The sequence below is a fragment of the Erpetoichthys calabaricus genome, chromosome 10, assembly GCF_900747795.2.
Source record: "Erpetoichthys calabaricus chromosome 10, fErpCal1.3, whole genome shotgun sequence".
Lineage (NCBI taxonomy): Eukaryota > Metazoa > Chordata > Cladistia > Polypteriformes > Polypteridae > Erpetoichthys > Erpetoichthys calabaricus.
Genome location: NC_041403.2, coordinates 20,390,985 through 20,415,923, shown reverse-complemented (window position 1 = coordinate 20,415,923; position 24,939 = coordinate 20,390,985). Strand labels below are relative to the sequence as shown.

Genomic DNA, 24,939 nt, shown 5'->3' with positions numbered 1-24,939 from the left:
ATTATTTCTTATGGGAAAAATAGTCTTGACTTACAACCAACTTGAGTTACAACCAGCCCTCGCGAACGAATTGAGTTCGTAAGTCAAGGGTCCACTATATGTACTGTATATATATGTGTATGTGTGTGTATATACTATGTATTATAAAAAAAACTCTTGGGACAAGACTATTGTCAAGAAATTCTCCCAAGTCCCGCCCTCCTCTCACCCATTTCCGGTTAACGGCCCACAGTCCTCTCACCTCTCATTTGTGTGAATGATTTTGTCAGACACAGTTCCTGTGCTCTCGGCTCTTATAAAGTTTCCAATAAAAGACAACATATTATGTCCAAATCTTATTGAAGAATTTCATCCCGAAGGGTTATCAACAGAAGAAATGAGTACACGGACAATCCTAGCACCGGAAAACGATGAAGTCAAACAAATTTACGCGAAAATTGCTGATCGGTTACACAGCAAATTGATTAAATGCTTATCAATAGACTCTGCTGAAACAGTTGGTGGTGATGGTGCGGAAGATGAAAACATCAACTTACAATATCATGAAGAATATCTACAACCGTTAACACCGTTGCGTCTTCCACCAGCTGAATTACTGTAGAAAGAAGGATGTATCGTAATGTTATTGTGTAATTTATGTCTAAGTGATGGGCTGTGCAATAGGATAAGATTAGTTGTATTCAAAATTCGTCGAACAATTCTGACATATAAAATTTTAACAGGTGACTAGAAAGGTAATGGAGTACATCTTCAGGGGATAACATGAGACACCACAGGAGATCTTGACATGCCATTCGTATTAAAACGTTTACAGTTTCCTGTTAGAATAGTTTTTGCTATGACAATTAACAAATCACAGAGACAAACATTGAAAAAGTCAGTTTATTTATTAGAGGGAAAGAGACGACATTCACTCACGGGCAGTTATACATTACACTGACTAATTACTCGCTGTAACGTAAAATAGTTAGGTCTATTATGCATATGTAACAATTACCATAAAAATAACAATCTGTTTAAATTGTACATCTGCTTCCCCATACATGAGCGGCAGAGCCGAGAAGTGGCTAGTGCATAGTGCCCACATCGGGGTTGGCGAGCGAAGCGAGCAGGGGGCAGAGCCCCCAGTATATATATGTATATTTTTCCATAGCCTGATAAATGGTGAACTTCAGTCTAAAAAGGAGTTACAGTCGATTTTCACTGCGTCTAAGGTGAGTTTTCCACCAAACAAAATAAGAGGTTCACTAAATGGACTGCATGGGAAAGGTGAAAAGGAATCTTCCATAAATCCGCTGCTTTCCTCTTGAGATGATTCCATATGTAGCAGATTTGATGATATGTAATCCACATCACAGAACTCTGGGGCATCGCTGCTGATTTCGGTCTCTTGTGACATGTTTCGAATATATGGACTAGGCAACTGGTGTTTATATATTATCAGATCCTCTGGCCTGCAAGTTGGTAACAGATCCAGCCTTGCGTTACCTTCATCATTAGCTGTATTTTCATGAGTAGAATCCCACATTGATTCATTATTCTCTAAAACCTCTTCAATTTCAAATGTTTCCGGTTCTTCCCAGCTCGACAGCGAGTCATTTTTTTGTGGGCTGTGAACAAACTTCTTTTGATCCTGATTGAAATAAAAAGCATCACATATATATTAGTTTTTTGATCTTTTTACATTTACGTATTTGGCTAAAATCTTTATCCGAGGCAACTTAATAACATTTATGATACAACTGGCTCCATTTTTTTTGGTTTTCCAGTTGGACACAGGCAGGTGAAGTGCCTTGCTCAGGGTCACACAGTGACAGTAGCAGGATATGAACCCACAACCTCAGCGTTTGATGTCCAAAACCTTAACCACCACACTGCCTGCCTTTACACGTTAATAAACAAATGTGAACAAGTCCAAAACTAAAGACAATCTGTAGGTTTTTAACAATACAAGATGAAACGTTACGCAAAGTGATTATAGTTACTGCCCCATCAGCCAAATCTAGAAAAGCATTGCCAGTTCCTTGCACTCAGAGTGCTTTGTATATTTGAGCTGTTATTGTGATCAGTATTTTCCTGTGCCAAAGGGACCAAGCCTTTTCAGATTTACAAAAGAATGTTATTTAAAAAATGTTAACGAATGGACAAAGGAGAATTATTCAAAGAAAGATAATTAAAAATAGACGAAAACTGTTATAACTGTCAGAAAAAAAGAACAGAGTTTCACAAAGAACATTTAAACTGGCTATTGTTTCATCTAAAATTAATAATCCATCCATCCATTATCCAACCCGCTATATCCTAACACAGGGTCACAGGGGTCTGCTGGAGCCAATCCCAGCCAACACATGGCGCAAGGCAGGAAACAAACCCCGGGCAGGGCGCCAACCCACCGCAGGGCACACACACACACACACACACTAGGGACAATTTAGGATCGCCAATACACCTAACCTGCATGTCTTTGAACCGTGGGAGGAAACTGGAGCACCCAGAAACTCACACAGACATGGGGAGAACATGCAAACTCCACGCAGGGAGGACCCGGGAAGCGAACCCAGGTCTCCTTACTGCGATGCAGCAGCGCTACCCACTGTGCCACCCTATGTAATAATCATCACTGAAAACTTTGTAAAAAGTATGTGCATAGGTTAGTTATACAGTAATCCCTCGCTATATCGTGCTTCACCTTTCGCGGCTTCACTCCATCGCGGATTTTATATGTAAGCATATTTAAATATATATCGCGGATTTTTTGCTGGTTCGTGGATTTCTGCGGATAATAGGTCTTTTAATTTCTGGTACATGCTTCCTCAGTTGGTTTGCCCAGTTGATTTCATACAAGGGACGCTATTGGCAGATGGCTGAGAAGCTACCCAACTTACTTTTCTTTCTCTCTCTCTTGCGCTGACTATCTGTGATCCTGACGTAGGGGGTGTGAGCAGGGGGGCTGTTCGCACACCTAGACGATACGACTCTCGTCTAAAAATGCTGAAAGATTATCTTCACGTTGCTACCTTCTGTGTGCAGCTTTTAAGTATGCTGCACGGTGCTTCGCATACTTAAAAGCTCAAAGGGCACGTATTGATTTTTGACTCTGTGTCTCTCTCTCTCTCTCTCTCTCTCTGCTCCTGACGGAGGGGGTGTGAGCTGCCGCCTTCAACAGCTTTGTGCCGCGGTGCTTCGCATACTTACAAGCCAAACAGCCCTATTGATTTGTTTGTTCCTTTGAAGAGGAAGATATGTTTGCATTTTTTTAATTGTGAGACTGAACTGTCATCTCTGTCTTGTCATGGAGCACAGTTTAAACTTTTGAAAAAGAGACAAATGTTTGTTTGCAGTGTTTGAATAACGTTCCTGTCTCTCTACAACCTCCTGTGTTTCTGCGCAAATCTGTGACCCAAACATGACAATATAAAAATAACCATATAAACATATGGTTTCTACTTCGCGGATTTTCTTATTTCGCGGGTGGCTCTGGAACGCAACCCCCGCGATGGGGGAGGGATTACTGTATATAAATTGCCTTTTGCAAATTAGTGTGGTGCTCTAACAGTAAGCAACTACTTGATGAATGCATTGCAGTCAGACATTCTCTTGGAGATGAGGTGAGTAACAAGATCAGGTCACACAATGAGATAAAAGGCAGTGTTGTGTTGTGTGGTTTGGTGTGCTGGTTAAGGCTTTGGACCTTAAACCCTGCTATTGATGCTGTGTAACCCTAAGAAAGTCACTTGACCTGCCTGTGCTCCAATTGGAAAAGCCAAAAGAATTGGAACCAATTGTATCATAAATGTTATTAGCCTCCTTGGATAAAGGCATCAGCCCAATATACTCGTGGATAAGTCGGGACTTGATTTTACTGTATAATTTCTGGTATTTTATAATGTCGGTCGTATAAGTCGAATGCGGAAAACTCACGCTATTGGTCCAAGAGATTATGATACGCTAACGCCCACCTGAGAGAGAACCACGGGGCACACGGCCTTTTTTTCTATGTGGGTGCGGCAATGCGCTGTATTAGCGTGCGCTCCTAACACCTCTGTCTCTCTATTGTGCCCACGTGACCACACGGTAATACCCAAACTATTCTGAAGCAACGTTTGCACTGATTTGTGTATCTCACACCCTCATACAACTTTATCGTAAGAGCACCCCTTATCTATGAAGGAGCATTCGATTAGAAGAAAATATGAAGCTGGTTTTAAATTAAATGTCGTTGAAGTAGTGAAAGAAATTGGTAACTGCGCTGCTGCAACAAAATTTGATGTATCTGAGAAACTGATGAGAGACTAGAGGAGGCAAGAAGATGTTAAAAAAAAAAAAATGAAGTATATTTTTGAACGGCCATATAAGTCCGGGTCTGATTTTACAATCGTTTTTTTGTGTTTCAAGACCGACTTATACGCAAGTATATACGGTAAATGAATGTAGAAATAAAAGGTTTGCCTTTGTGCCTGCAAGTCTTGCATGATTAATTTTGTTGATTTGACTGTAACTAGATTAACTTCAAAATATAACACATTATTAGAATGTACCTTTCATTCAGTTAATTTTATCTTGTAGTTGCAAACAAACTTATCAATTTATTAATAATTATATGGTAACTGAAAAGAATTTAAATGAAGGATGCAAAAGAGTTTGTAAAGATCTTCTATTCATGTTCAGCTAAGGCAAAGTATATTTATTTTAACATTCTTCCAGAATGAACTCTCATTAAGAAAGCGGTGTAAACAAAAATAAAACATCTTTCAATCATCAGCTGGTGAAATCTAAATGTGTTTATACAAATAGAGAATCCACCCTGCTCTTACCTTGTTGGAAGAAAATTCCTGTGCCCACTTACAGTTGGCAGGATCGGGCACATGGTAAGTAAACCACTGAGGCAGCAACACAGAACACCATCTCATTATCCTAAAAAGGAACAGCGTCAACAGCCTTTATTCACTCATCCCTTTGATCTTTATGATACATTATTCATTGCATTGCTGAAAAACTGATCTTTTCTAGGATTATTAAAATAAAACAAACATATATACAATTTTTTTTAAAACTGATTTTAATTAAAAGGTTGTTATATATTTCAATTATTTATTTAATTTTGCATAGCGCCCTCCAAACTGACTGCTCTCTATTCATTTATGAAGACAAGTTAAAATAAAAAAACAAATACTATTTTATGAAATCATTAAAAAAATTGATTAAAAAACAATATATATGTAACAGAATACAAAATTCTTATCAAAAGCAAATAATCTAGTCTTGAGGGTGCTTCAGCGAATCCATGCTGCATTAGCTGTATGGCAGGAAAAAAAATGCTGACACAGCTTTAGTTTCTAGGTATGAAAAATAGTTTGTTAAACCTTTGGAAATTTCCATATTATTGGATGAATAGCTAGATGAAAATAAGTCAAATCAATGTTATCGGCAGCATTACTGACAGCTGAAATATGATTTTCAAAAAAAGTATTTTTAGCTTGAGATGCTGAGGTGCTTGCTCTCTGCCTGACACACACATATTTTAATATTTAAAATGTGGTCATGTTCTGTCTGAATATTGTATTTTTGCTAAAGTAAACTATTTTGCCATTTTTTTGTTGACATAGGAGCTACAGGTACAGGTGCAGTCATAGGACATCCTATTTAATGTCACATGTCTATTTTGAAGAAAAAAAAAAGAACACAGAACACTAATACGCAATACAAGCAGTTGTGTGCAAGACGTTCTCAGTAAAATGTCTGTATATGTTACTACAATAGCAAATTAATCACAACTAAAATATAGTTCAAACATATTTTTCAAGAATAAGTCAAACATGTAAATTTGCCTCCTCCTCGGGCCGCCACCTTATCGTGGTGGAGGGGTTTGCATGTCCCAATGATCCTAGGAGCCCTGTTGTCAGGGGCTTTATGCCCCTGCTATGGTCACCCAAGGCAAAATGGTCCTATGCGAGGGACGTGACATAGAGCGGTTCAGAAAACCTCCTATGATGCATACAAACATTGGATGGTGTTTTCCCTTGCCCGGACACAGATCACCAAGGCTCCCTTCTGGTGCCAGGCCTGCACCCATGCGGCTCAGCCGGGCACAGCCCCAAGAGGCAACGTGGGTACCCCTTCCCATGGGCTCACCACCTGTAGGAGGGGCCAAGGAGGTTGGGTGCAGTGTGAGTTGGGTGGTGGCTGAAGGCAGGGACCTTGGCGGTCTGATCCTCGGCTACAGAAGCTGGCTCTTGGGACGTGGAATGTCACCTCTCTGAAGGGGATGGAGCCTGAGCTAGTTCGTGAGGTTGAGAGGTACCGGCTAGATATAGTCGGGCTCACTTCGATGGACAGCGTGGACTGTGGAACCAATCTCCTTGAGAGGGGCTGGACTCTCTACCACTCTGGAGTTGCCCCCGGTGAGAGGCGCCGAGCGTGTGTGGGCATACTTATTGCTCCGACTTGGAGCCTGTTCATTGGGGTTCACCACAGTAGACGTGAGGGTAGTCTCCCTCCGCCTTCAGGTGGGGGGGGGCAGGTCCTAACTGTTGTTTGCGAGTATGCGCCGAACATCAGTCTGGAGTACCCACCCTTTTTGGAGTCCCTGCAGGGGGTGCTAGAGGGTGCACCTGCTGGGGACTCCCTCATTCTGCTGGGAGACTTCAATGCTCACATGGGCAATGACAGTGAGACCTGGAAGGGCGTGATTGGGAGGAATGCGCCTCCCCCGATCTGAACCCGAGTGGTGTTTTGCTATTGGACTTCTGTGCTCGCCACGGATTGTTCATAACGAACATCATGTTTAGGCATAGGGGTGTCCATATGTGCACCTGGCAGAAGTAGCTTCAACTCCCACCTCCGGCAGAACTTAGACCACGTCCTGAGGGAGGTGGGGGACATTGAGCTTGAATGGACCATGTTCCGTGCCTCTATTGTTGAGGCGGCTGACCAGAGCTGTGGCCGTAAGGTGGTCAGTGCCTGTCGTGGTGACAATCCCCAAACCCGTTGGTGGACACCAGCGGTGAGGGATGCCGTCAAGCTGAAGAAGGAGTCCTACAGGACCCTTTTGTCCTATGGGACTCCAGAGGCAGCTAACAGGTACCGGCAGGCCAAGCGGAATGCGGCTTTGGTGGTTGCAGAGGCAAAAACTCAGGCATGGGAGGAGTTTCGGGAGGCCATGGAGAACGGCTTTGAGGAGATTCTGGTCCACCATCCGGCGTCTCAGGAGGGGGAAGCAGTGCACTGTATATAGTGGGGATGGTGCACTGCTGACCTCGACTCAGGACGTTGTGGGTCAGTGGGGGGAATACTTCGAAGACCTCCTCAATCCCACTAACATGTCTTCCAATGAGGAAGCAGAGCCTGGGGACTCGGAGGTGGGCTTCCCCATCTCTGGAACTGAAGTCACGGAGGTGGTCAAAAAACTCCTTGGTGGCAGGGCCCCGGGGGTGGATGAGATACGCCCGGAGTTCCTCAAGGCTCTGGATGTTGTAGGACTGTCTTGGTTGACACGCCTCTGCAACATCACATGGACATCGGGGACAGTGCCTCCAGATTGGCAGACCAGGGTGGTGGTCTCCCTCTTTAAGAAGGGGAACCGCAGGATGTGTTCCAACTACAGAGGGATCAAACTCCTCAGCCTCCCTGGAAAAGTCTATTCAGGAGTCCTGGAGAGGAGGGTCCGTCAGATAGTTGAACCTCTGATTCAGGAGGAACAGTGTGGTTTTCATCCTGGTCGCAGTGGACCAGCTCTACACCCTTAGCAGGGTCCTGGAGGGTGCATGGGAGTTTGCCTAACCAGTCTACATCTGTTTTGTCGACTTGGAAAAAGCGTTCAACCGTGTCCCTCGGGGAATCCTGTGGGGGGTGCTCCGGGAGTATGGGGTATCTCCTGATAAGGGCTGTTCGGTCCCTGTACAACTGGTGTCAGAGCTTGGTCCGCATTGCCGGCTGTAAGTCGAACCTGTTTCCGGTGAGTGTTGGACTCCGCCAGGGCTGCCCTTTGTCTCCGATTCTGTTCATACTGTAACTTTTATGGACAGAATTTCTAGGCGCAGCCAGGGTGTTGAGGGGGTCCGGTTTGGTGGGCTCAGGATTGGGTTACTGCTTTTTGTAGATGATGTTGTCCTGTTTGCTTCATCAGGCCGTGATCTTCAGCTCTGTCTGGATCGGTTCGCAGCTGAGTGTGAAGCGGCTGGGATGGGAATCAGCACCTCCAAATCCGAGACCATGGTCCTCAGCTGGAAAAGGGTGAAGTGCACTCTCAGAGTTGGGAGCGAGATCCTGCCCCAAGTGGAGGAGTTCAAGTATCTTGGGGTCTTGTTCACGAGTGAGGGAATAATAGAGTGGGAGTTTGACAGGCGGATCAGTGTGGCATCCGCAGTGATGCGGGCTCTGCGTCAGTCTGTCATGGTGAAAAAGGAGCTGAGCCATAAGGCAAAGCTCTCAATTTACCAGTCGATTTACGTTCCTACCCTCACCTATGGTCATGAACTATGGGTAGTGACCGAAAGAACGAGATCGCAAATACAAGTGGCTGAAATGAGTTTCCTCCACAGGGTTTCTGGGCTTACCCTTAAAGATAGGGTGAGAAGCTCGGTCATCTGGGAGGAGCTCAGAGTAGAGCTGCTGCTCCTCCGCATCGAGAGGAGTCAGATGAGGTGGCTCGGGCATCTGATTAGGATGCCTCCTGGACGCCTCCCTGGTGAGGTGTTTCGGGTATGTCTAACCGAGAGGAGGCCCCAGGACATGCTGGAGGGACTATGTCTCTTGGCTGGCCTGGTAACGTCTCAGGATTCCCCTGGATGAGCTAGAAGAAGTGGCCAGAGAGAGGGAAGTCTGGGCTTCTCTGCTCAAGCTGCTGCCCCCGCAACCCGACCTCGGATAAGCGGAAGAGGATGGATGGATGTAAATTGGATGTTAATATATGTGAAGCATGTAAAGTGACAGTCCCGGGGTCAAATACCAAGTAGGAGGTGAGGACTGATGAGCGGTCTTCTGAAGTAAATACAAATGCCCTAGCCAGTATAGCACACTGCCTGCTCAGTTTTGTTGGGGTTGTAAATTTCTGGTAGACTGTCATCCCATTCTGAAAGGGTATTTCTGTGACTGAAAGAAGAAATAGTGTAATTAAGTATCGCATACCCTGACTCTGGAATGTTCTACATACAGTAGTAATATAAAAGTTCCATTGATCTCTCCATGTATGAAATCAGGGGTTAAGAATATAGCATAGCATTAATTTTCAGGTCATTTCACGCTCTTACATTACTTTTGATTTTTCTTGATTTGACATTACTCAGCCTTTTCAGTTTTTCTCCCTTCTTGGTGTCTATGGTTTCAGTGGAAGTGTTGTTTACATTTGCGACTTTTACTGTGGTAAATTAATTAATGTTTAAATTGTACTAAAGAGTAAAAAAGGTCTCCTTCCTTAGTTATTGTATCATTTCACAGACATTCCACTAGATGGCAGCACTACAACATTTGAGGTTGTTGACAAGATATTACAATTTTGTCTTTAGTCGGACTCAGTACAATTGGGAGTGAGGTCATACAAATTTAATCAAATACATACCTATCCACATTTATATATTTTTTCTATTAAAATCTACATAGGGTACTGAAAAAAACAAGTTACCATTCGCATATGAAATGAGCAATAGTACAGTCTGTTGATGTTAGATTAGTCTCAGGCTCATAGATCTCTCTATGGAGAACAATCCGTCTCCACTGTAAGGGCCAGTCGATGTTAATCATAAAACATTCTCGAAGAGCAGTGTAAAAGGTCTGCATTATTTACTTGTATATTAACTTGGGTTTCCTCCCACAGTCCAAAGACATGCTGGTTAGGTGGATTGGCGATTCTAAATTGGCCCTAGTGTGTGCTTGGTGTGTGGGTGTGTTTGTGTGTGTCCTGCGGTGGGTTGGCACCCTGCCCGGGATTGGTTCCTGCCTTGTGCCCTGTGTTGGCTGGAATTGGCTCCAGCAGAACCCCATGACCCTGTGTTTGGATTCAGCGGGTTGGAAAATGGATGGATGGATGGATATTAACTTGGCTAGCAAGCATCATGGTTTCTCCATTTTGTTCCATATACCACCCTATGCATAGTAAAGTAGGGCCATTACTTTGCTTATATACATGCAGAGCTGACTTTGCTTAATTACTGTAATTCAGTACTGTATAGTGTTAAGTCTATTTGTCACATTTTTAGCACAAGCTCTAGTTAGTTATAAATACAAAATATGCAACATGACCTACAGGAATCAACCTCTAAAAACATTTAAACGTTTTTATTGTTGGAACGTTTTTAGGCAAGGCACAAAAGCAATACAGAAAATGCTGAAGATAGAGTAGATTAAAGGATCTCATGATAAGACTGCATCAGCAGTTCTGCGTTAAGAGCTCTTCACAACATTAACAAAAGGATATCAGCACTGGAAGCCAAGGGCTCCCTGGACTAAAGGGTTTGTCCTACGTGACAGCTAAGGGAACTGCACTATGTTCATGTACCATGGAAATTTATAACAAAGCTGTGTTTTAAATCATGCATGCTTGACCCACTTTAAAATACCTGTAATTTTTGCACAAGTTGCACAGATACAGGAATTTTAAAAACATTTATACTGCAACTGGAAAACTCAGATTTTACAATAAAAATACCATGTTTTATTATACTGAAAATAAAAAAATCTAGCTCAAACATTGGTTGCAATATGCAGTATCCTAGTCTACCTGGACAGAAAAAGAAGACATTTCTTTGTGCTCCTTAAGTCGCTTGTTTTGAACTTCTTCAATCCTCTGCTACATTATCATGTGAAAGGTTTAGATATTTTTTTCCTTACAGTTTCTCACCAGTTAGTATATCTTGATGGAGTGCTGGCCAGTTATATCATGACTTTCTGCTAATTGCTATGTGCCGTCTTTTAAATTGCCTTGTTTGGTTTTAAAAGCAGTTTTTCAGTATACTTGCATTATAGCAAGATGGAACCTTCTTACCTTTGTCTGTCTAGTATTGTAGAACATACACAGAGCAGCAAACACACAATGACAATCCCAGAGGCTTGCATGATCAACTGATCATATTTTTCTGAAAGACAAACACATTATCAGTTTTAATTGTATTTATAACATTGGTATCCTCAAATGCAATGTCTTCCAAAACTAAAAACTGTATTTGTGTGTATCTTTGTTATCAAGGCGGAGTGGTGGCTCTGAGGCTAGGGATCTGCACTGGCAATTGGATGGTTGCTGGTTCGAATCCCGTAAATGCCAATAGGGACTCTGCTCTGTTGGGCCCTTGAGCTAGGCCCTTAACCTGCAATTGCTAAGCGCTTTGAGTAGTGAGAAAAGTGCTATATAAATGTAAAGAATTATTATTATCAACCTGTCATGTTGCTTAACAGATGTGTTTCCCCAGTATGACCTAGAAATCCCATATACAGTAATCCCTCGCTACTTCGCGGTTCACTTTTCGCGGATTCACAACTTCGCAGGTTTTTAAATACAAGTGATTGCCCGCCTATTGCGGAAGTTATGTTCCAGACCCATCAGCAACAGGAGAAAATCCGCGATATAGAAAGACCATACAAATAAACATTTTTATAGTTTAAGCCTTAAAATACCCATCCCACATGCTTTAAACACATGCAAACTTATAAAACACACTTTGTTAACACATATGATATGTGGATGTCGGGCTAAGGATATGAGTAACATCTCACTATTATAAAACATTTTAACTTCAGGCAAGACAAGACAGTGAGACAGGAAAATTGGTGATGTACAGGCTTTTAAATTATTGACACGCAGAGCGACAAGCAGCACAAAGCCAGCACAAAGTCCACTTCTCCTTAGCATTCATTCAGCTCCCCACCCCCTTGACAATGCGAAGTGGCAGGAGCATACTGCGCTTCCGGGGAGGGGGGGTTTGAGCGAAGGTGCGTTCAGCTCTCACACACCCACACACACACACACACTCCTCCTTCCGAACGCGCAGAGCGACAAGCAGGCATTTTGGCAGAAGCAGCACAAAGTCCATTTCTGCTCAGCGTGAGTTCAGCTGCCCCCCTTCACAAAGCGAGTGCAGACACATCGACGTCTGATCGCTGCGTGCAGGCAGTGTGCAGTGTTGGTCTGCGGTGTTTAAGAATGTAGAAACTGTTTAAGAGCATAGGAAGTGTTTATAAGAGCGTGGGAAAGGTTAACAAGAGAGTGAGAAAGGTTTATAAGAGTGTGGGAAGGGTTTATAAAGCCTTAAAATATGTATAAATAATAAAATAAATATAGGTCGCTACTTCGCGGATTTTCACCTATCGCGGGGGGCTCTGGAACGTAACCCCCGCGATAGGTGAGGGATTACTGTATGTGAATTCAAATATTATGGAAGATTTACTACTAGAAACTGAGATACAATATCAGTTACACTTTAAACCAGTTCACTAGTTAAGTCATAACACAACTTCAATGCACTTGTAATAAAAAGACTAATGTTCACAGTGATAGTTTGAGTACAGTATATCACATTTATACAACAGTGTAGACCAAAGAATTTTTAATGCACAAGCTAAATTCTGAACAAAAAGAGCACAAACATGTTTATATTTATCATAATTCATCTTAATATTTCTGTGTTGGTATATTTTCTCTGAAGCTGATTTGACACAACAATCTGACCTTTTTCTAATCTACTCAAAACATTTTAAATTTACAGAACCTTGGAGCAAACTGATATAAGACAAGACAAAATGTGGATAGTACTGTTGTGTCATAGACCCATTGTGAGTCATTCAGTCAGTCAGTCATTTTCCAACCTGCTATATCCTAACACAGGGTCACGGGGGTCTGCTGGAGCCAATCCCAGCCAACACAGGGCGCAAGATAGGAACAAACCCAGGGCAGGGCGCCAGCCCACCACAGGGCGCACACACACACACACACACACACACACACTACACACCAAGCACACACTATGGACAATTTCGACTCGCCAATGCACCTAACCTGCATGTCTTTGGACTGTGGGAGGAAACCGGAGCACCCAGAGTAAATCCACGCAGACATGGGGAGAACATGCAAACGCAGGGAGGACCCGAGAAGTGAATCCATGTCTCCTTACTGTGAGGCGGCAACGTTACCACTGCGCCACCATAGACCTATTGTCCTGGATTCAAATCTTCTTGCACCCATCTTTTTGCCCAATTTTTTGTCAGTAATATGCATTTTTTGGCCAGCTAATAATTTATTGCTTCTAGTATTGAAAATCCTCCTTGTCTATTGTCTTGGCAGATTGTCCCTTGATATTTTGAGCATATTTGAGCTAACTAAACTGCTTTGTGTTAAACTCTTAAAAATCCTGACAACATTAAGTTTATTAAAACTTTTCTTGGATATTGAATGACAAATTATACCTTTAAAGACTTGCTATGTCTTTGCACTGAGAATAATAAAGCAGAGGAATCCCGATTGTTCTCGTCAATGATATCATAGATAAGTAAAACTGAAGTTTAACACAAGAAATTGGAGACACCCATTCACTTTATTATTTAAATTATGATTTGTGGAACATGACACTTAGAAGATATGGATAAATTAAAATTATACTTACCTTTTTTAAAACAGTTGTAACAAATACATATTAAATAACCCAATTTGAGACCACAGTCATCAAATCAGGAACCTTTTGGTTAAGACACCATGCCCCCATGGCACCACACCACAGTAACATCTGGAGCTAATTCCAGACATCCAGAGCCCATCCCAGTTATATTTCATGTAAGGCTGATACCAGCCCAGACCAGACTCCAGTACATCACAGGGGACAGTTGGATGTATCAATTTGGAGATGCCACTCAACCTAACAAGCATGTGAAAGGAAACCCGTGGATGGTAGCTGTGCTGACTACTGTGCTACCATTTGCCTGCACAGAACTACTGAACATTAAATACATTGTGTTCATTTATCCAGCAAATTTGAATTGAGACTGATAATTCTGAAATGCCGTAACTAATACTATTTAATTCTCCTTTCAAACAAGTAGCTCATCATTGGACAACATACCTTCCTTATTTAAAAAAATAGTTTTCTTCTCGCTACGTTGTCCCTCGGCAGTTCCCATAGAAGCAGTCATCCAAACCTGGTAATGTAAACCTTGTTCCAAGTCTTTAACAATGAATTCATTCTTTGAACAGTTTATTGAACCTGAAACAAAAATAAGTCAAATTTGGTATAATGTTCTTTTACTAAATCACTGCAAAATTCTTGAATTAGTGCAACTACTAAAGAACATCAAGTAGACTGAATTTGTTGACAGATTAACTTGTTAACAGATGTCTGTGAATAAATAAAGGTAGAAATTGCTCTTGTTGAATTTGAACTAAAGCCTTGTTTAGTACATTTAACAATTTACGATTTATCTTTTGTCCCTTTAGTCACCATGGCAGTCAGCATGAAACAGTAGCGCCATTTTGACTAAAGTGTAATTCATGGATCAGTACAGACAAGAGACTTCAATTTCAAAAGGTAGACACTGACATCTGGATCACCATTTACCCCAAACTATATACTTGTGAATCTATAAGCTATACACTTGTTTATGCTGGAATGGAAGTGCTCGTCACATACTTTCCCATTGTTTGGAATATTAAAATTTGTATCCTGGCACTGCAGTTAAAATGCTTTCCTGAAGTAAGAGTATATTATATTGAACTTAAATTGAACAACCAAGTCAGAAATGAAGTCTACACTAATTTGTTTTAAATTGCAGATGGTATATATACTTAAATATAGGGATGCCCTTAACACTGCTCGCTCCAACTATTATTCCTCTCTCATAAATGGTGCTAAGTCTAGGCCTAGAACTCTTTTTAGAATTGTTAATAAACTCCTGCATCCCCCTCCTCTAGCATGCACCAATACAGCTGAACTGTGTCAGGCTTTCTTACATTTCTTTAATACCAAAATTGATCAAATCTATCACAGTTTCCCCTCCACACCACAGTCACTCACTCATTCTGATCTGCCATCTCCATCATCAAGACTCGCTGGTTTCTCACCTTTTGACTCTCTTGCCATCTCTGAACTTACTAATAAGTCTAATGCCTCCTCCTGTCTGCTTGATCCTACCCCACTTCTCTGCTTAAGACATGCTCATCCATAATTAGTATTCCTATTGCCTCATTGGTAAATACATGTTTCATTTCAGGTTCTGTCCCTACTGCCCTCAACACTGCTGCAGTTACCCCAATCCTTAAAAAACCTGACCTGGATCTTTCCTTTCTCTCCAGTTACAGGCCTATCTCTAATCTCCCTTTTTTAGCTAAGGTGACGGAACGCATGGTTGCTACACAACTCCATGCTTTTCTTCTAGATAATACACACTATAAGCCTTTTCAGACTGGTTTTCACACACAGCACAGCACTGAGACAGCACTTCTCCATGTAGTCAATGATCTTCTCCGGTCTGCAGATTGCGATTCCCTTAATATTCTCCTCCTTCTTCACTTAAGTGCAGCATTTGACACTGTTAACCATGAAATCCTCCTGTCACGTCTCTCTGCTGTAGGCATCTCTGGCTTAGCCCTTCAATGGCTCACATCATATCTTTCTAATAGGCAACAGTTTGTCACACTCGGCCGATATAAATCCTCCACCTCACTTGCGTCGCATGGTGTCCCTCAGGGTTCACTCCTTTGGCCATTACTTTTTCTACTTTATATCCTTCCTTTGGGTCAGATTATTCGCGGACATGGCCTTAACTTCCACTGTAATGCAGATGATATACATTTCTATCTTAGTACAGACTCCCCTACAGATTCACCTCCCAGCACACTCACTGAATGCATCACTGATCTTATGCTATGGATGGAAAATAACTTTCTCAAACTTAATGCCAATAAAACTGAAGTGTTACTGGTAGGTCCAAAATCCCAGCTTTCTAAGGCTTCCAATTTCTCTATTTCTGTTGATGGTCTACTTGTCAAACCTGCTCCTGTTGTTAGAAATCTTGGTGTTTTGTTTGATTCATCACTTAACTTTCAACTACACATTAGGTCTCTTTCCAAAATTCTATCATATCCGTAACATTGACCCACCTCCGTCCATTTCTGTCCTTGTCTAATGCTCAAACTCTGGTTCATTGTTTCATAATGTCTCATATTTATTACTGTAATTCCCTCTTCATTGGCCTCCCTGCAAAATCTATACAGAAGCTACAGTATATTCAGAACTCCACAACCAGAGTCCTCACCCACACAAAGTGTTTTGCTCACATCTCCCCTGTTCTCTCCCAGCTTCACTGGTTGCCGGTTCCATCAAGGATTACTGTAAATTCAAGATTCCGCTTCTCACCTTCAAAGCCCTACATAACCTTGCCCCCCTCTACCTCCCTCAGCTACTAGCTCCTTACACTCCTTGTCGCTCTCTCAGGTCCTCAAGCAGTAATCTCCCTACTGTCCCATGCACCAGACTCTCCACCCTGGCAGGCAGGTCCATCAGTGCTATAGCCCCTCAACCCTCTTCCTCTTCCTTAGTCTTCCTCTTCTACAAACTTTTGTCATCTGTGTAATTTTTTATTTTTTTACTCTGTATGTAAAGCCTGCGGTGGGTTGGCGCCCTGCCCGGGATTTGTTCCTGCCTTGCGCCTTGTGTTGGCTGGGATTGGCTCCAGCAGACTCCCGTGACCCTGTGTTTGGATTTAGCAGGTTGGAAAATGGATGGATGGATGTATGTAAAGCGACCTTGGGTTTGTGAAAGGCTCTCAATAAATGTAACTTATTATTATTATATGGTCCTGTCGTAACTTTTCCTCTATGTTTTACCCTTTTTCCCTGTTAAGAGAGTTCAAAAGTTGCTTTATTCTACTAGTTCAAATTAAAACTGCACTCTAGACAATATCTAGAGGTTTAAATTAAAGCTGCAACTATAACCAGCGTGTCCGTTTTAATAATCTGCTGCATATACTGTATAAGCTTTAGATGCAAACTACATTTTTCACATCAAAGCATTTTAAAATATTTCCTTCTTAACATCCACTGTTTAGGAAAGAGGTTCGAGGTTCGAGGAAAGAGGTTGTTTCAAATTGTTTTAAATTACGGTACAAATCTGATATGTTTGCTTACTTAAAATGACTTAGGGGTCTCACCACATGCTTTTATTTCTTGCAGTAAGTTGCAAACTGCAGGCTAAGCATGTGAACTCTGACTGATTTTTACTGAACAGATTTTAACACTTTCAAAGACTGAGACTGAATGCTATTGGGATTAATAAAGTATCTATCTATCTATCTATCTATCTATCTATCTATCTATCTATCTATCTATCTATCTATCTATCTATCTATCTATCTATCTATCTATCTATCTATCTAATTAAAAAAAAAAATGAACACGTTCCTGACGAATCACAAGTTTGGAAAAAAACCCAGAAGTTTAGTTAGTGGATGATGATTTTGCAAATAGAAAGGTTGTAAGGACTTGAACATAATCAGTATCCCACAGGAGGCACTGTGACGATCAAAGTAACTTTTTATTGTGTCACTTTAACAATATCCAATCCCTAAATTCTCATCTTTGGAAATGTAACTGAAAAACTCAAGTGCTTTATGAAATATGCAAGATATAAAAATGTAATTTGTTAACTTAAATCAAGTATAATTGACTTAATGTTTACTGTCAGGTTGTTCAAATTGTTCTTTTTCATGATATCTAGAATTACACAACAATGTATTATTACCATGACCATATAAATCTAGTTATTAATTTTCTACACTGGTCTTCCATTAGAATCAATTTTAAAACCTTCCTCTTTAAATATAAATATACTGTAAAGTGGTCAGTAGTTAATTTTTTTTTTTTTAAACTTACAAAGGCTTATTAACATCTACACTCCAGATGACAGATTACAATCACAAGATGTAGCATTTTCTCAGAATTTCAAGGATAACTTCCTCCTTATAAATATACTTACTTCATATATATATATATAAAAACACTAACTTTCAATAGATGACTTTTCCTTTTACTTCATGGTTAATTTATGCATGAATTTTCTGAATCTGGGCGGCACGGTGGCGCAGTGGGTAGCGCTGCTGCCTCGCAGTTGGGAGATCTGGGGACCTGGGTTCGCTTCCCGGGTCCTCCCTGCGTGGAGTTTGCATGTTCTCCCCGTGTCTGCGTGGGTTTCCTCCGGGCGCTCCGGTTTCCTCCCACAGTCCAAAGACATGCAGGTTAGGTGGATTGGCGATTCTAAATTGGCCCTAGTGTGTGCTTGGTGTGTGGGTGTGTTTGTGTGTGTCCTGCGGTGGGTTGGCACCCTGCCCGGGATTGGTTCCTGCCTTGTGCCCTGTGTTGGCTGGGATTGGCTCCAGCAGACCCCCGTGACCCTGTGTTCGGATTCAGCGGGTTGGAAAATGGATGGATGGATGGATTTTCTGAATCTGCATATTTAAATTAAGGGTGATGGTGGTGGGAGTCTTTCATGGAAGCATATTGAGCAAGGCAGGAACCGAACTAGATGGGGGGCAAGTCTTATGCAACATACAGGGAAAATTTTAAGTTCACACCTCAGTCTAACATGCTACTGTACTATTTTTTGTGGTTCAGGGCTTTCATGTTTAATTAAGAATAACACTAATTTTTCCATTGAAGCACATATCACTCATAGAATAACAGTTTATATGGACTGCACTGAGCAAATATCTTATAGTTCTTGAGTTAAGAAAAAAGTAGCTATCCATGCTGTTTTAACCATTACTCAATGTGTGCGTTATTACAGGCAGAAGTCTGTTTTTTCTGACAAAGTCAATAAATGGTAGAAATGTCAAAAACAGAAGGGAGGCAAGGGCATTACAGCAGTGCACATAACTAGTGAAAATATTTATGAAATATAAGTCAAGCCAGAGATGCTTTTTTAGGAATAGAGGAGGAGTAAGACATGGAAACCATGAAAGCAAGTGCCCTATGTTAGCAAATATGTATAGAAGACTGCAATTAACGTTTGAAACAAAAAAATATGTTCCATTTTATATGAGGTATCCTGCACTTCTCAGTTTTTATTTCATTACTGTAATATCTTTTTACAAGAGTTTCAGGGAGTTATAAAATGTTTCTTTTTCTTTATTTTTTATTAATTTCAGTCTGTTCTACGAAGACATGTAATATAAATGTACAGTTATAATACATTATTGCACAGATATCTAATATAGAAAATTAAATTTTTATTAAGCTGATGACTTATGCAGCTAACCCAGCCTCTCAGAGTGCTAGGCTTTCTGAAAGGAGCTGCTACAAGTAATTTGAGGTTAAATAATATTCTGGTTCCTAAGAATAAAGCATGGTAACATTTAAATTGCTTATTTACATGAGAACAGTTTGCATTGAAAATCAGGTTTCTCATTTAATTAGCTATTTGCAGATCCACAGTGCATGTATGAAATTATTATGTAGAAAAAACAACATTTTCCTCAATTCAATAGCCCTCTTCATTTTTCTGTCTTATGAACATTTTAATTCCAGCACAGTGCCTTGTGCTTTTGGCTACTAATGATGACAGCTTGTCATTGTGCTACCTAACAAATAATGGACTCTAAAGACCAATTATACAACAGACACAATAGCAAACATATGGTAAACAACTGTAATAGAATTACACTTTAATTGGGGAGGCACTGTTAAAACAATTAGAAAAAGCAGGACAAAAGCAAAAAGGGGAGCAGACACAGTTCCAATTCCATTATTATATTTGCAGAAGACACTACTACCATAGTCTGTCAATGTCATCATTCAAAACAGGCTCTACACATGCTACAGAACTACTGTTTATATTGCTTTTAATTAGTTATGACATTAATTATGACAGGTACTAAGCCTTTGCAACCGACATTCTCTTCTTGGTACCTAGTAATGGTGCATAGCATTCCTACTTTCAACAAGAACGGTCTTCTGACATTGGAGTGCATGTGAGGAGGCATTAACTTTACTAGTTGCACACCCACCATGAAACCTTCCACCAAAATTATAACAACAGCCTACACTGTAGCACGTTGGAAAATATCCATGGAGGTGCAGATCATGTCAAATCTGTTTAGAGGGAAGCTTTGCTTTCTCTGTTGCTAACTAGCCTTAGTTAAGTAGTTGCATTATAATTTACTTAACATTTTCAATGTCTTTTCTGAATGTTAGCTTGTGTTGTAGCTTTACTGTATTCATTTTTCTAAACTATAATTCAGGGTTTCACAGTACAGGATGTATTCCAGCAGCACTGGGTACAGGCCATGAACCAACCCTGAATGGGGTACCAGTCATTGCAAAACATATTTACACACACAGTTCAGTTTAGAGTTGCAAGTCGCCTTAGCATACGCATTTTGATGATGTGCATGTACAAGTACGCAGGGAGACAGTGAAAGCCAGGAAACTGAATGCAGTTTCAATGAGCTGTGAGACAGTAGCACTGACATCTTCATTCCCACGACACCCTTTCACGTTATGTATTATTTTAATTTGTAGATGTTTGGCAAATAAAATAAATTGAAAATGGAAAAATAAAATACCAGAAAACAGTCTGAATGCCATTTATGGTAAGTAGATGGCATAATCTACCTTTCACACTGCGCTTTAGGAAGTGGCAGGATACTAGAGTACCTGGTAAACGTTTGTTGTATCATTACAGACAGTGCCAACACTGGGATTCAAATCTATGACTCTGAACCTGTGCGGCTGCTACCGGGCTGTGCATTTCAGGTCGGAGTTGTGGAGACACCAATTGTTTTGATGGAGTCCAGGACTTGAGTCTAAAGTGCTTTAATAATCGGGTGTTCTGCAGGAGAAATAAAACTCCAACAGTGGCATCTGTCCAGTTTTTACTGGTTAACACTAATAAAAACACACTGATATGCCATCTGCAAATATAAATATTTATTTATATAATAATATAAAGATGCACAAGGTTATTGTACATGATATAAGCTATGCAGCACAAACAAAAGATGCAAATAAAGTCATAGTGTGACCTTGAGCGCCAGTGCATATGTTATATGGATATCACAGGTGAGTGCGGAGCTATTTTTAAGCCAGTTTCCACAAATATTCCGATTTCTCCCATCTGCTGCCCTGTTTTCCAATGAGCTGTGTCTGATCTTACGAATAATAAAAATAATTTAAAATCTGATACCAGACGATTTTTATTTGAATGAAATGGACACGATGGCAGCTAAGACTTTACACAGGACTATCTGCTCTAAGCAGCTTTACAATAAAAAACAGCAGCAAGGTAAGTGCCTTCTTTATACTTCTTGGAAAAAGCCAAGAAGTGTGCCATTTTTGTACATGACAACACATGGGTTACTTAGATTTTATTTGGGGATAACCATAACAAACTTAAGATGCACAGTGTAGGTATGTACTTTTGACACAAACGCACGTTTTAATTTAGTGAAAGCGCTAGTTTGGCTTGAAACAGCAAGTTCCTCTTTTGTTTAGGGAAATTGCATCCCATGTAGTAAGACGTGTATTAGTCAAAGACTCATTGAAGTGTTTCTTATACAATTGCTTCTACATTTCAGAGATGCTCAGAATGAAATTACAACAAAGCTTCTATTGTTTTTATGAACAGAAATATAATATGCCTGGTTATACTTTGATATATGCTGCATTGAATAGCTTTAAACAAGCTGCACAATACCATTACCATGTGCAAAAGAGCTCACACACAAGTTCAACATTTTGCTTCTAATGAAACACCTTTCGCTTTGGCCAGTAAGTATTACAATGGCTCACATAGCCTGCATACTTTCTTCTGAAAGTAAAACCAAACAGGAGTTTTCATAATGAGTTTTGTTTTTACTGGAGCTCTGTTGCATATTATAGGCAACGTGTTATCCTTCCATTTCTCAATGCTAACTGCTAATTCTTGTTGGCATGTAAATAAAGGTCCTGCACCATACATTTTATGGTGAGCCCCAGTGTACAACTCAAATGCACATTTTTATTAACTAGCACCCTTATTCACACAAATTCTGGTGTGCATTGTGATTTACAATACTACAAATTAATCATTACCAACCCATTTGAATAATAATATCTTCTATAAAACTACAGTTGGAAACTTGACATGTCCTAAAGCTAGAGTTGGAGTCATTGTCATATTTTTTTAAGCTTTCTGAAGTCAGGGACAGGCATCTTTTTAATTACTGTACGACCCTGGGCAGTAGTGATAACAAAGAATCACTATTACTGATCATTTGGATTTTCCCACACTTTATGGTCAAATATTAATAATATAACAAAAATATAGTAACACAGCATCACCACTAGAACTTGTCACATTTGTCTACAATTATTTATACATTTTTAAAGCCACACATTTAAATACAGAGTTGCAGTTTGCTCACACTGAACTGGATAATCACCTTACAAAATGGATGGTTGGGTTTGGCAGCACCAGTAGTAACAATTTACTAGGTTTGTAATGAAATGCATAATACATTATGGAATCAAATCTGAAGGATTCAAGCAAGAACTTTTCAAAAAAAATGAATGTTTAAATAATTTCTTTACCATATTTTAAAGGCTGTGAGACTTTATCAAGTCTATCAACATAAACATTGTAGCTTACACATCCTTTTTGATGCTCAACAAGAATGGCTTTCCAAATTACAATTATGCTGGTTCTGTTGAAATGTTTGACTTCTATTTTAGGGGCTGCTGTAGGAACTGTAAAGAACAAAGAATGGAGATAAACTGAGATAAAAAGGGCCTTCATAAATATCAGTCTGGTCAAATACAGATGTTACTTTTTACCTGATTGAGTAGAAATTGCCTGTATAAAACCAGCTATTCCAATTCCTTGGTCATAAAGTGCAAATACAGTGATTTTGTAACAAACATTAGGATGGATTTCTGTGAATACAAACATTAATAAATAAAGCAATACTGTAAATTATTTCTTCAAAAGCAAGAGTAACACAGAGATTTAATATTTGTGTTTAGTCCTAAATCTATGATTAAAAAGACTCAAGAACTTAGCTGCTCTAAATGTTTTCATGTTTCAAAAAAATCAACTTAAACACATTTGCTCTTGATATCCTGATCTTATCAAAGTAGTTACTGAGAACAGAGTCAAAGGGAACACGTTTGTTCTGCAAAATGGCAAAAATCACGCACATCTCTGTTCAACATGTTTCAACTTTTTGTTCTAAAATGCAAATATTTTAGGATAATGTGAATTTCATACATTACAATGCAGAATTTTGTTATAAGAAATGTGACAAACAAGAGGAGACCATTCAGTCCATCAGGCCCAATTTTTTTTAGCTGATAGTCTTAGCTCTCCCAATATCTCATCCAGATTCTTCTTAAAGGTTCTCAAGGTTTCTGTTTCAACTCTCTGTCTCAGTAGTTTGTTCCAGATTCCCACAACAGGCTTCAGTTTTAAATGCACTTTCCCTTAATTTACACATTGTTAATATACTAATGTCTAAAATATAAACAAGACTTGTATGCATAAAATTAACAAAATATCACAGCATAATTCATATTTATACCTGATATATTCAGTGACAGTTTGTCTTTTGCGAGTCGGATCCAGTTGAGATCACGTTTTTTTCGGCTATGCGGAGTCCATGACACAACATAGCTTTGCAATGGAGTCATTTCTTTCTCTGGTGGATTCCAAAATACTGAAATACTGTTGATGTTAGGCTTACAGGTTACTGTCTGTGGAGGAGGAAAACCTGAAAATATACCAACCAAAACACCACATCACTTACTGTAGCTCAACAAAATATCAAGAAAGGTAAAAAAATGTATGTAAGAATACTGTACTGCACAAATGTGTTTTTTAAATGTTCTAAACAGGTTTTGTAAACAGCAGGTTTGTAACTTGTACACCAAGTTCAAAACAGCACTATAAACAAAGTTTATACAGTCCTCATATTTTTATATTAAGGAAATCAATCACTTTCTAAAAAATTAAATATAATACAATTCATAAAGTATCAGTATGATTAAAAACTAGCCTTTTTGAAATCACAGTTAAACAGAATCAACATTGATGTCTTACATTTATCAGATAATTAATATTCTTAGAAACTGTTAAGAGATTTGTGAATTACATTATTTACTACCTGTGTTTATTGGTAAAGAAATGATTGCTGCCGGAGACTTTCCTTTAGAGTTGATAGCAGACAGCAAAATACTTCCAGATGGTTTTGGAATATTGATTTTATAATTGTTTTTTGTGACATTTTTCACATCATCAGTTTTGCTTTGTATCTGAAGCTCCACTTCGTAATATAAGATAAAGCCTCTTGATTCGGTTTCACTTAGGTTCTGTAAAGTAGTGCCACATATTCTCTAATTAGTCTATATTAAAAAAAGTGTTATATGAAAGCTAAAATTAAAAGCTATATACATAGTTACATAAAATAACCTGTCAAATTCGCACATTGTGTTTAATGATGTTGATTTTAGATTACCTAGGCAGGCCCTCTTCCTACACATGAGAACAAATGAAATACACAGTAGGAAAACTTCAACACTGTCAACTAAAATTCTGTTTAAGGTAAAGGGGTGGGGGTTTTCCTCATCACAAACGTTGAAAGTGTTGTGTAAGCTTTCTCATCAAAGTTCCATTCGAGGGATTTCAATTGTATAAAAAACAAGGGAATATGGAGACAGCATTAGAAACACAACACAAGAAGACAGGGTAAGGAAGCCAAGCACAAGATCCCATTACATTATCCTATTGAACTTCACAAGCTCTTCTCTCAAACTACATATGAGGATGGAAATGATCACTAGGTCTGAAACGTTTTCAGTCATTTTTCTCGAAAACCGAAACTGTTTCTTATAGCGAGACTTTCACACTACATTTTTATTGTTAAAGGCTACCTTTTCATTTTCCTGTCAAAGCAGTAAGTATAAAAAAATAATTTCCACAACATCTAGGAAAAGTATATTAC

General features: G+C 39.8%; 1 protein-coding gene across 1 annotated transcript; it reads right to left on the bottom strand.

Moving 5' to 3' along the window:
• Positions 1-1,157: 1,157 nt before the first annotated feature.
• il12rb2 (interleukin 12 receptor, beta 2a) lies at positions 1,158-24,326 on the bottom strand. The gene is made up of 8 exons (XM_028810985.2): positions 24,103-24,326; positions 23,521-23,709; positions 22,778-22,876; positions 22,535-22,690; positions 14,040-14,180; positions 10,979-11,069; positions 4,815-4,914; positions 1,158-1,633 (listed from the first exon to the last, which is right to left on the bottom strand). The coding sequence occupies exons 2-8, from the start codon at positions 23,627-23,629 to the stop codon at positions 1,172-1,174; spliced, it is 1,158 nt and encodes a 385-aa protein (XP_028666818.2). The 5' UTR covers positions 23,630-23,709; positions 24,103-24,326; the 3' UTR covers positions 1,158-1,171.
• Positions 24,327-24,939: the final 613 nt, after the last annotated feature.

Coding starts and splice junctions, on each gene's coding strand:
- il12rb2 (XM_028810985.2), bottom strand. CDS start 23,629: ATGACTCCATTGCAAAGCTATGTTGTGTCATGGACTCCGCATAGCCGA. Junction 22,877..23,520: donor ACTGTCACTGAATATATCAG/GTATAAATATGA, acceptor TTGTATTCACAG/AAATCCATCCTAATGTTTGT. Junction 22,691..22,777: donor GGCAATTTCTACTCAATCAG/GTAAAAAGTAAC, acceptor TGTTCTTTACAG/TTCCTACAGCAGCCCCTAAA.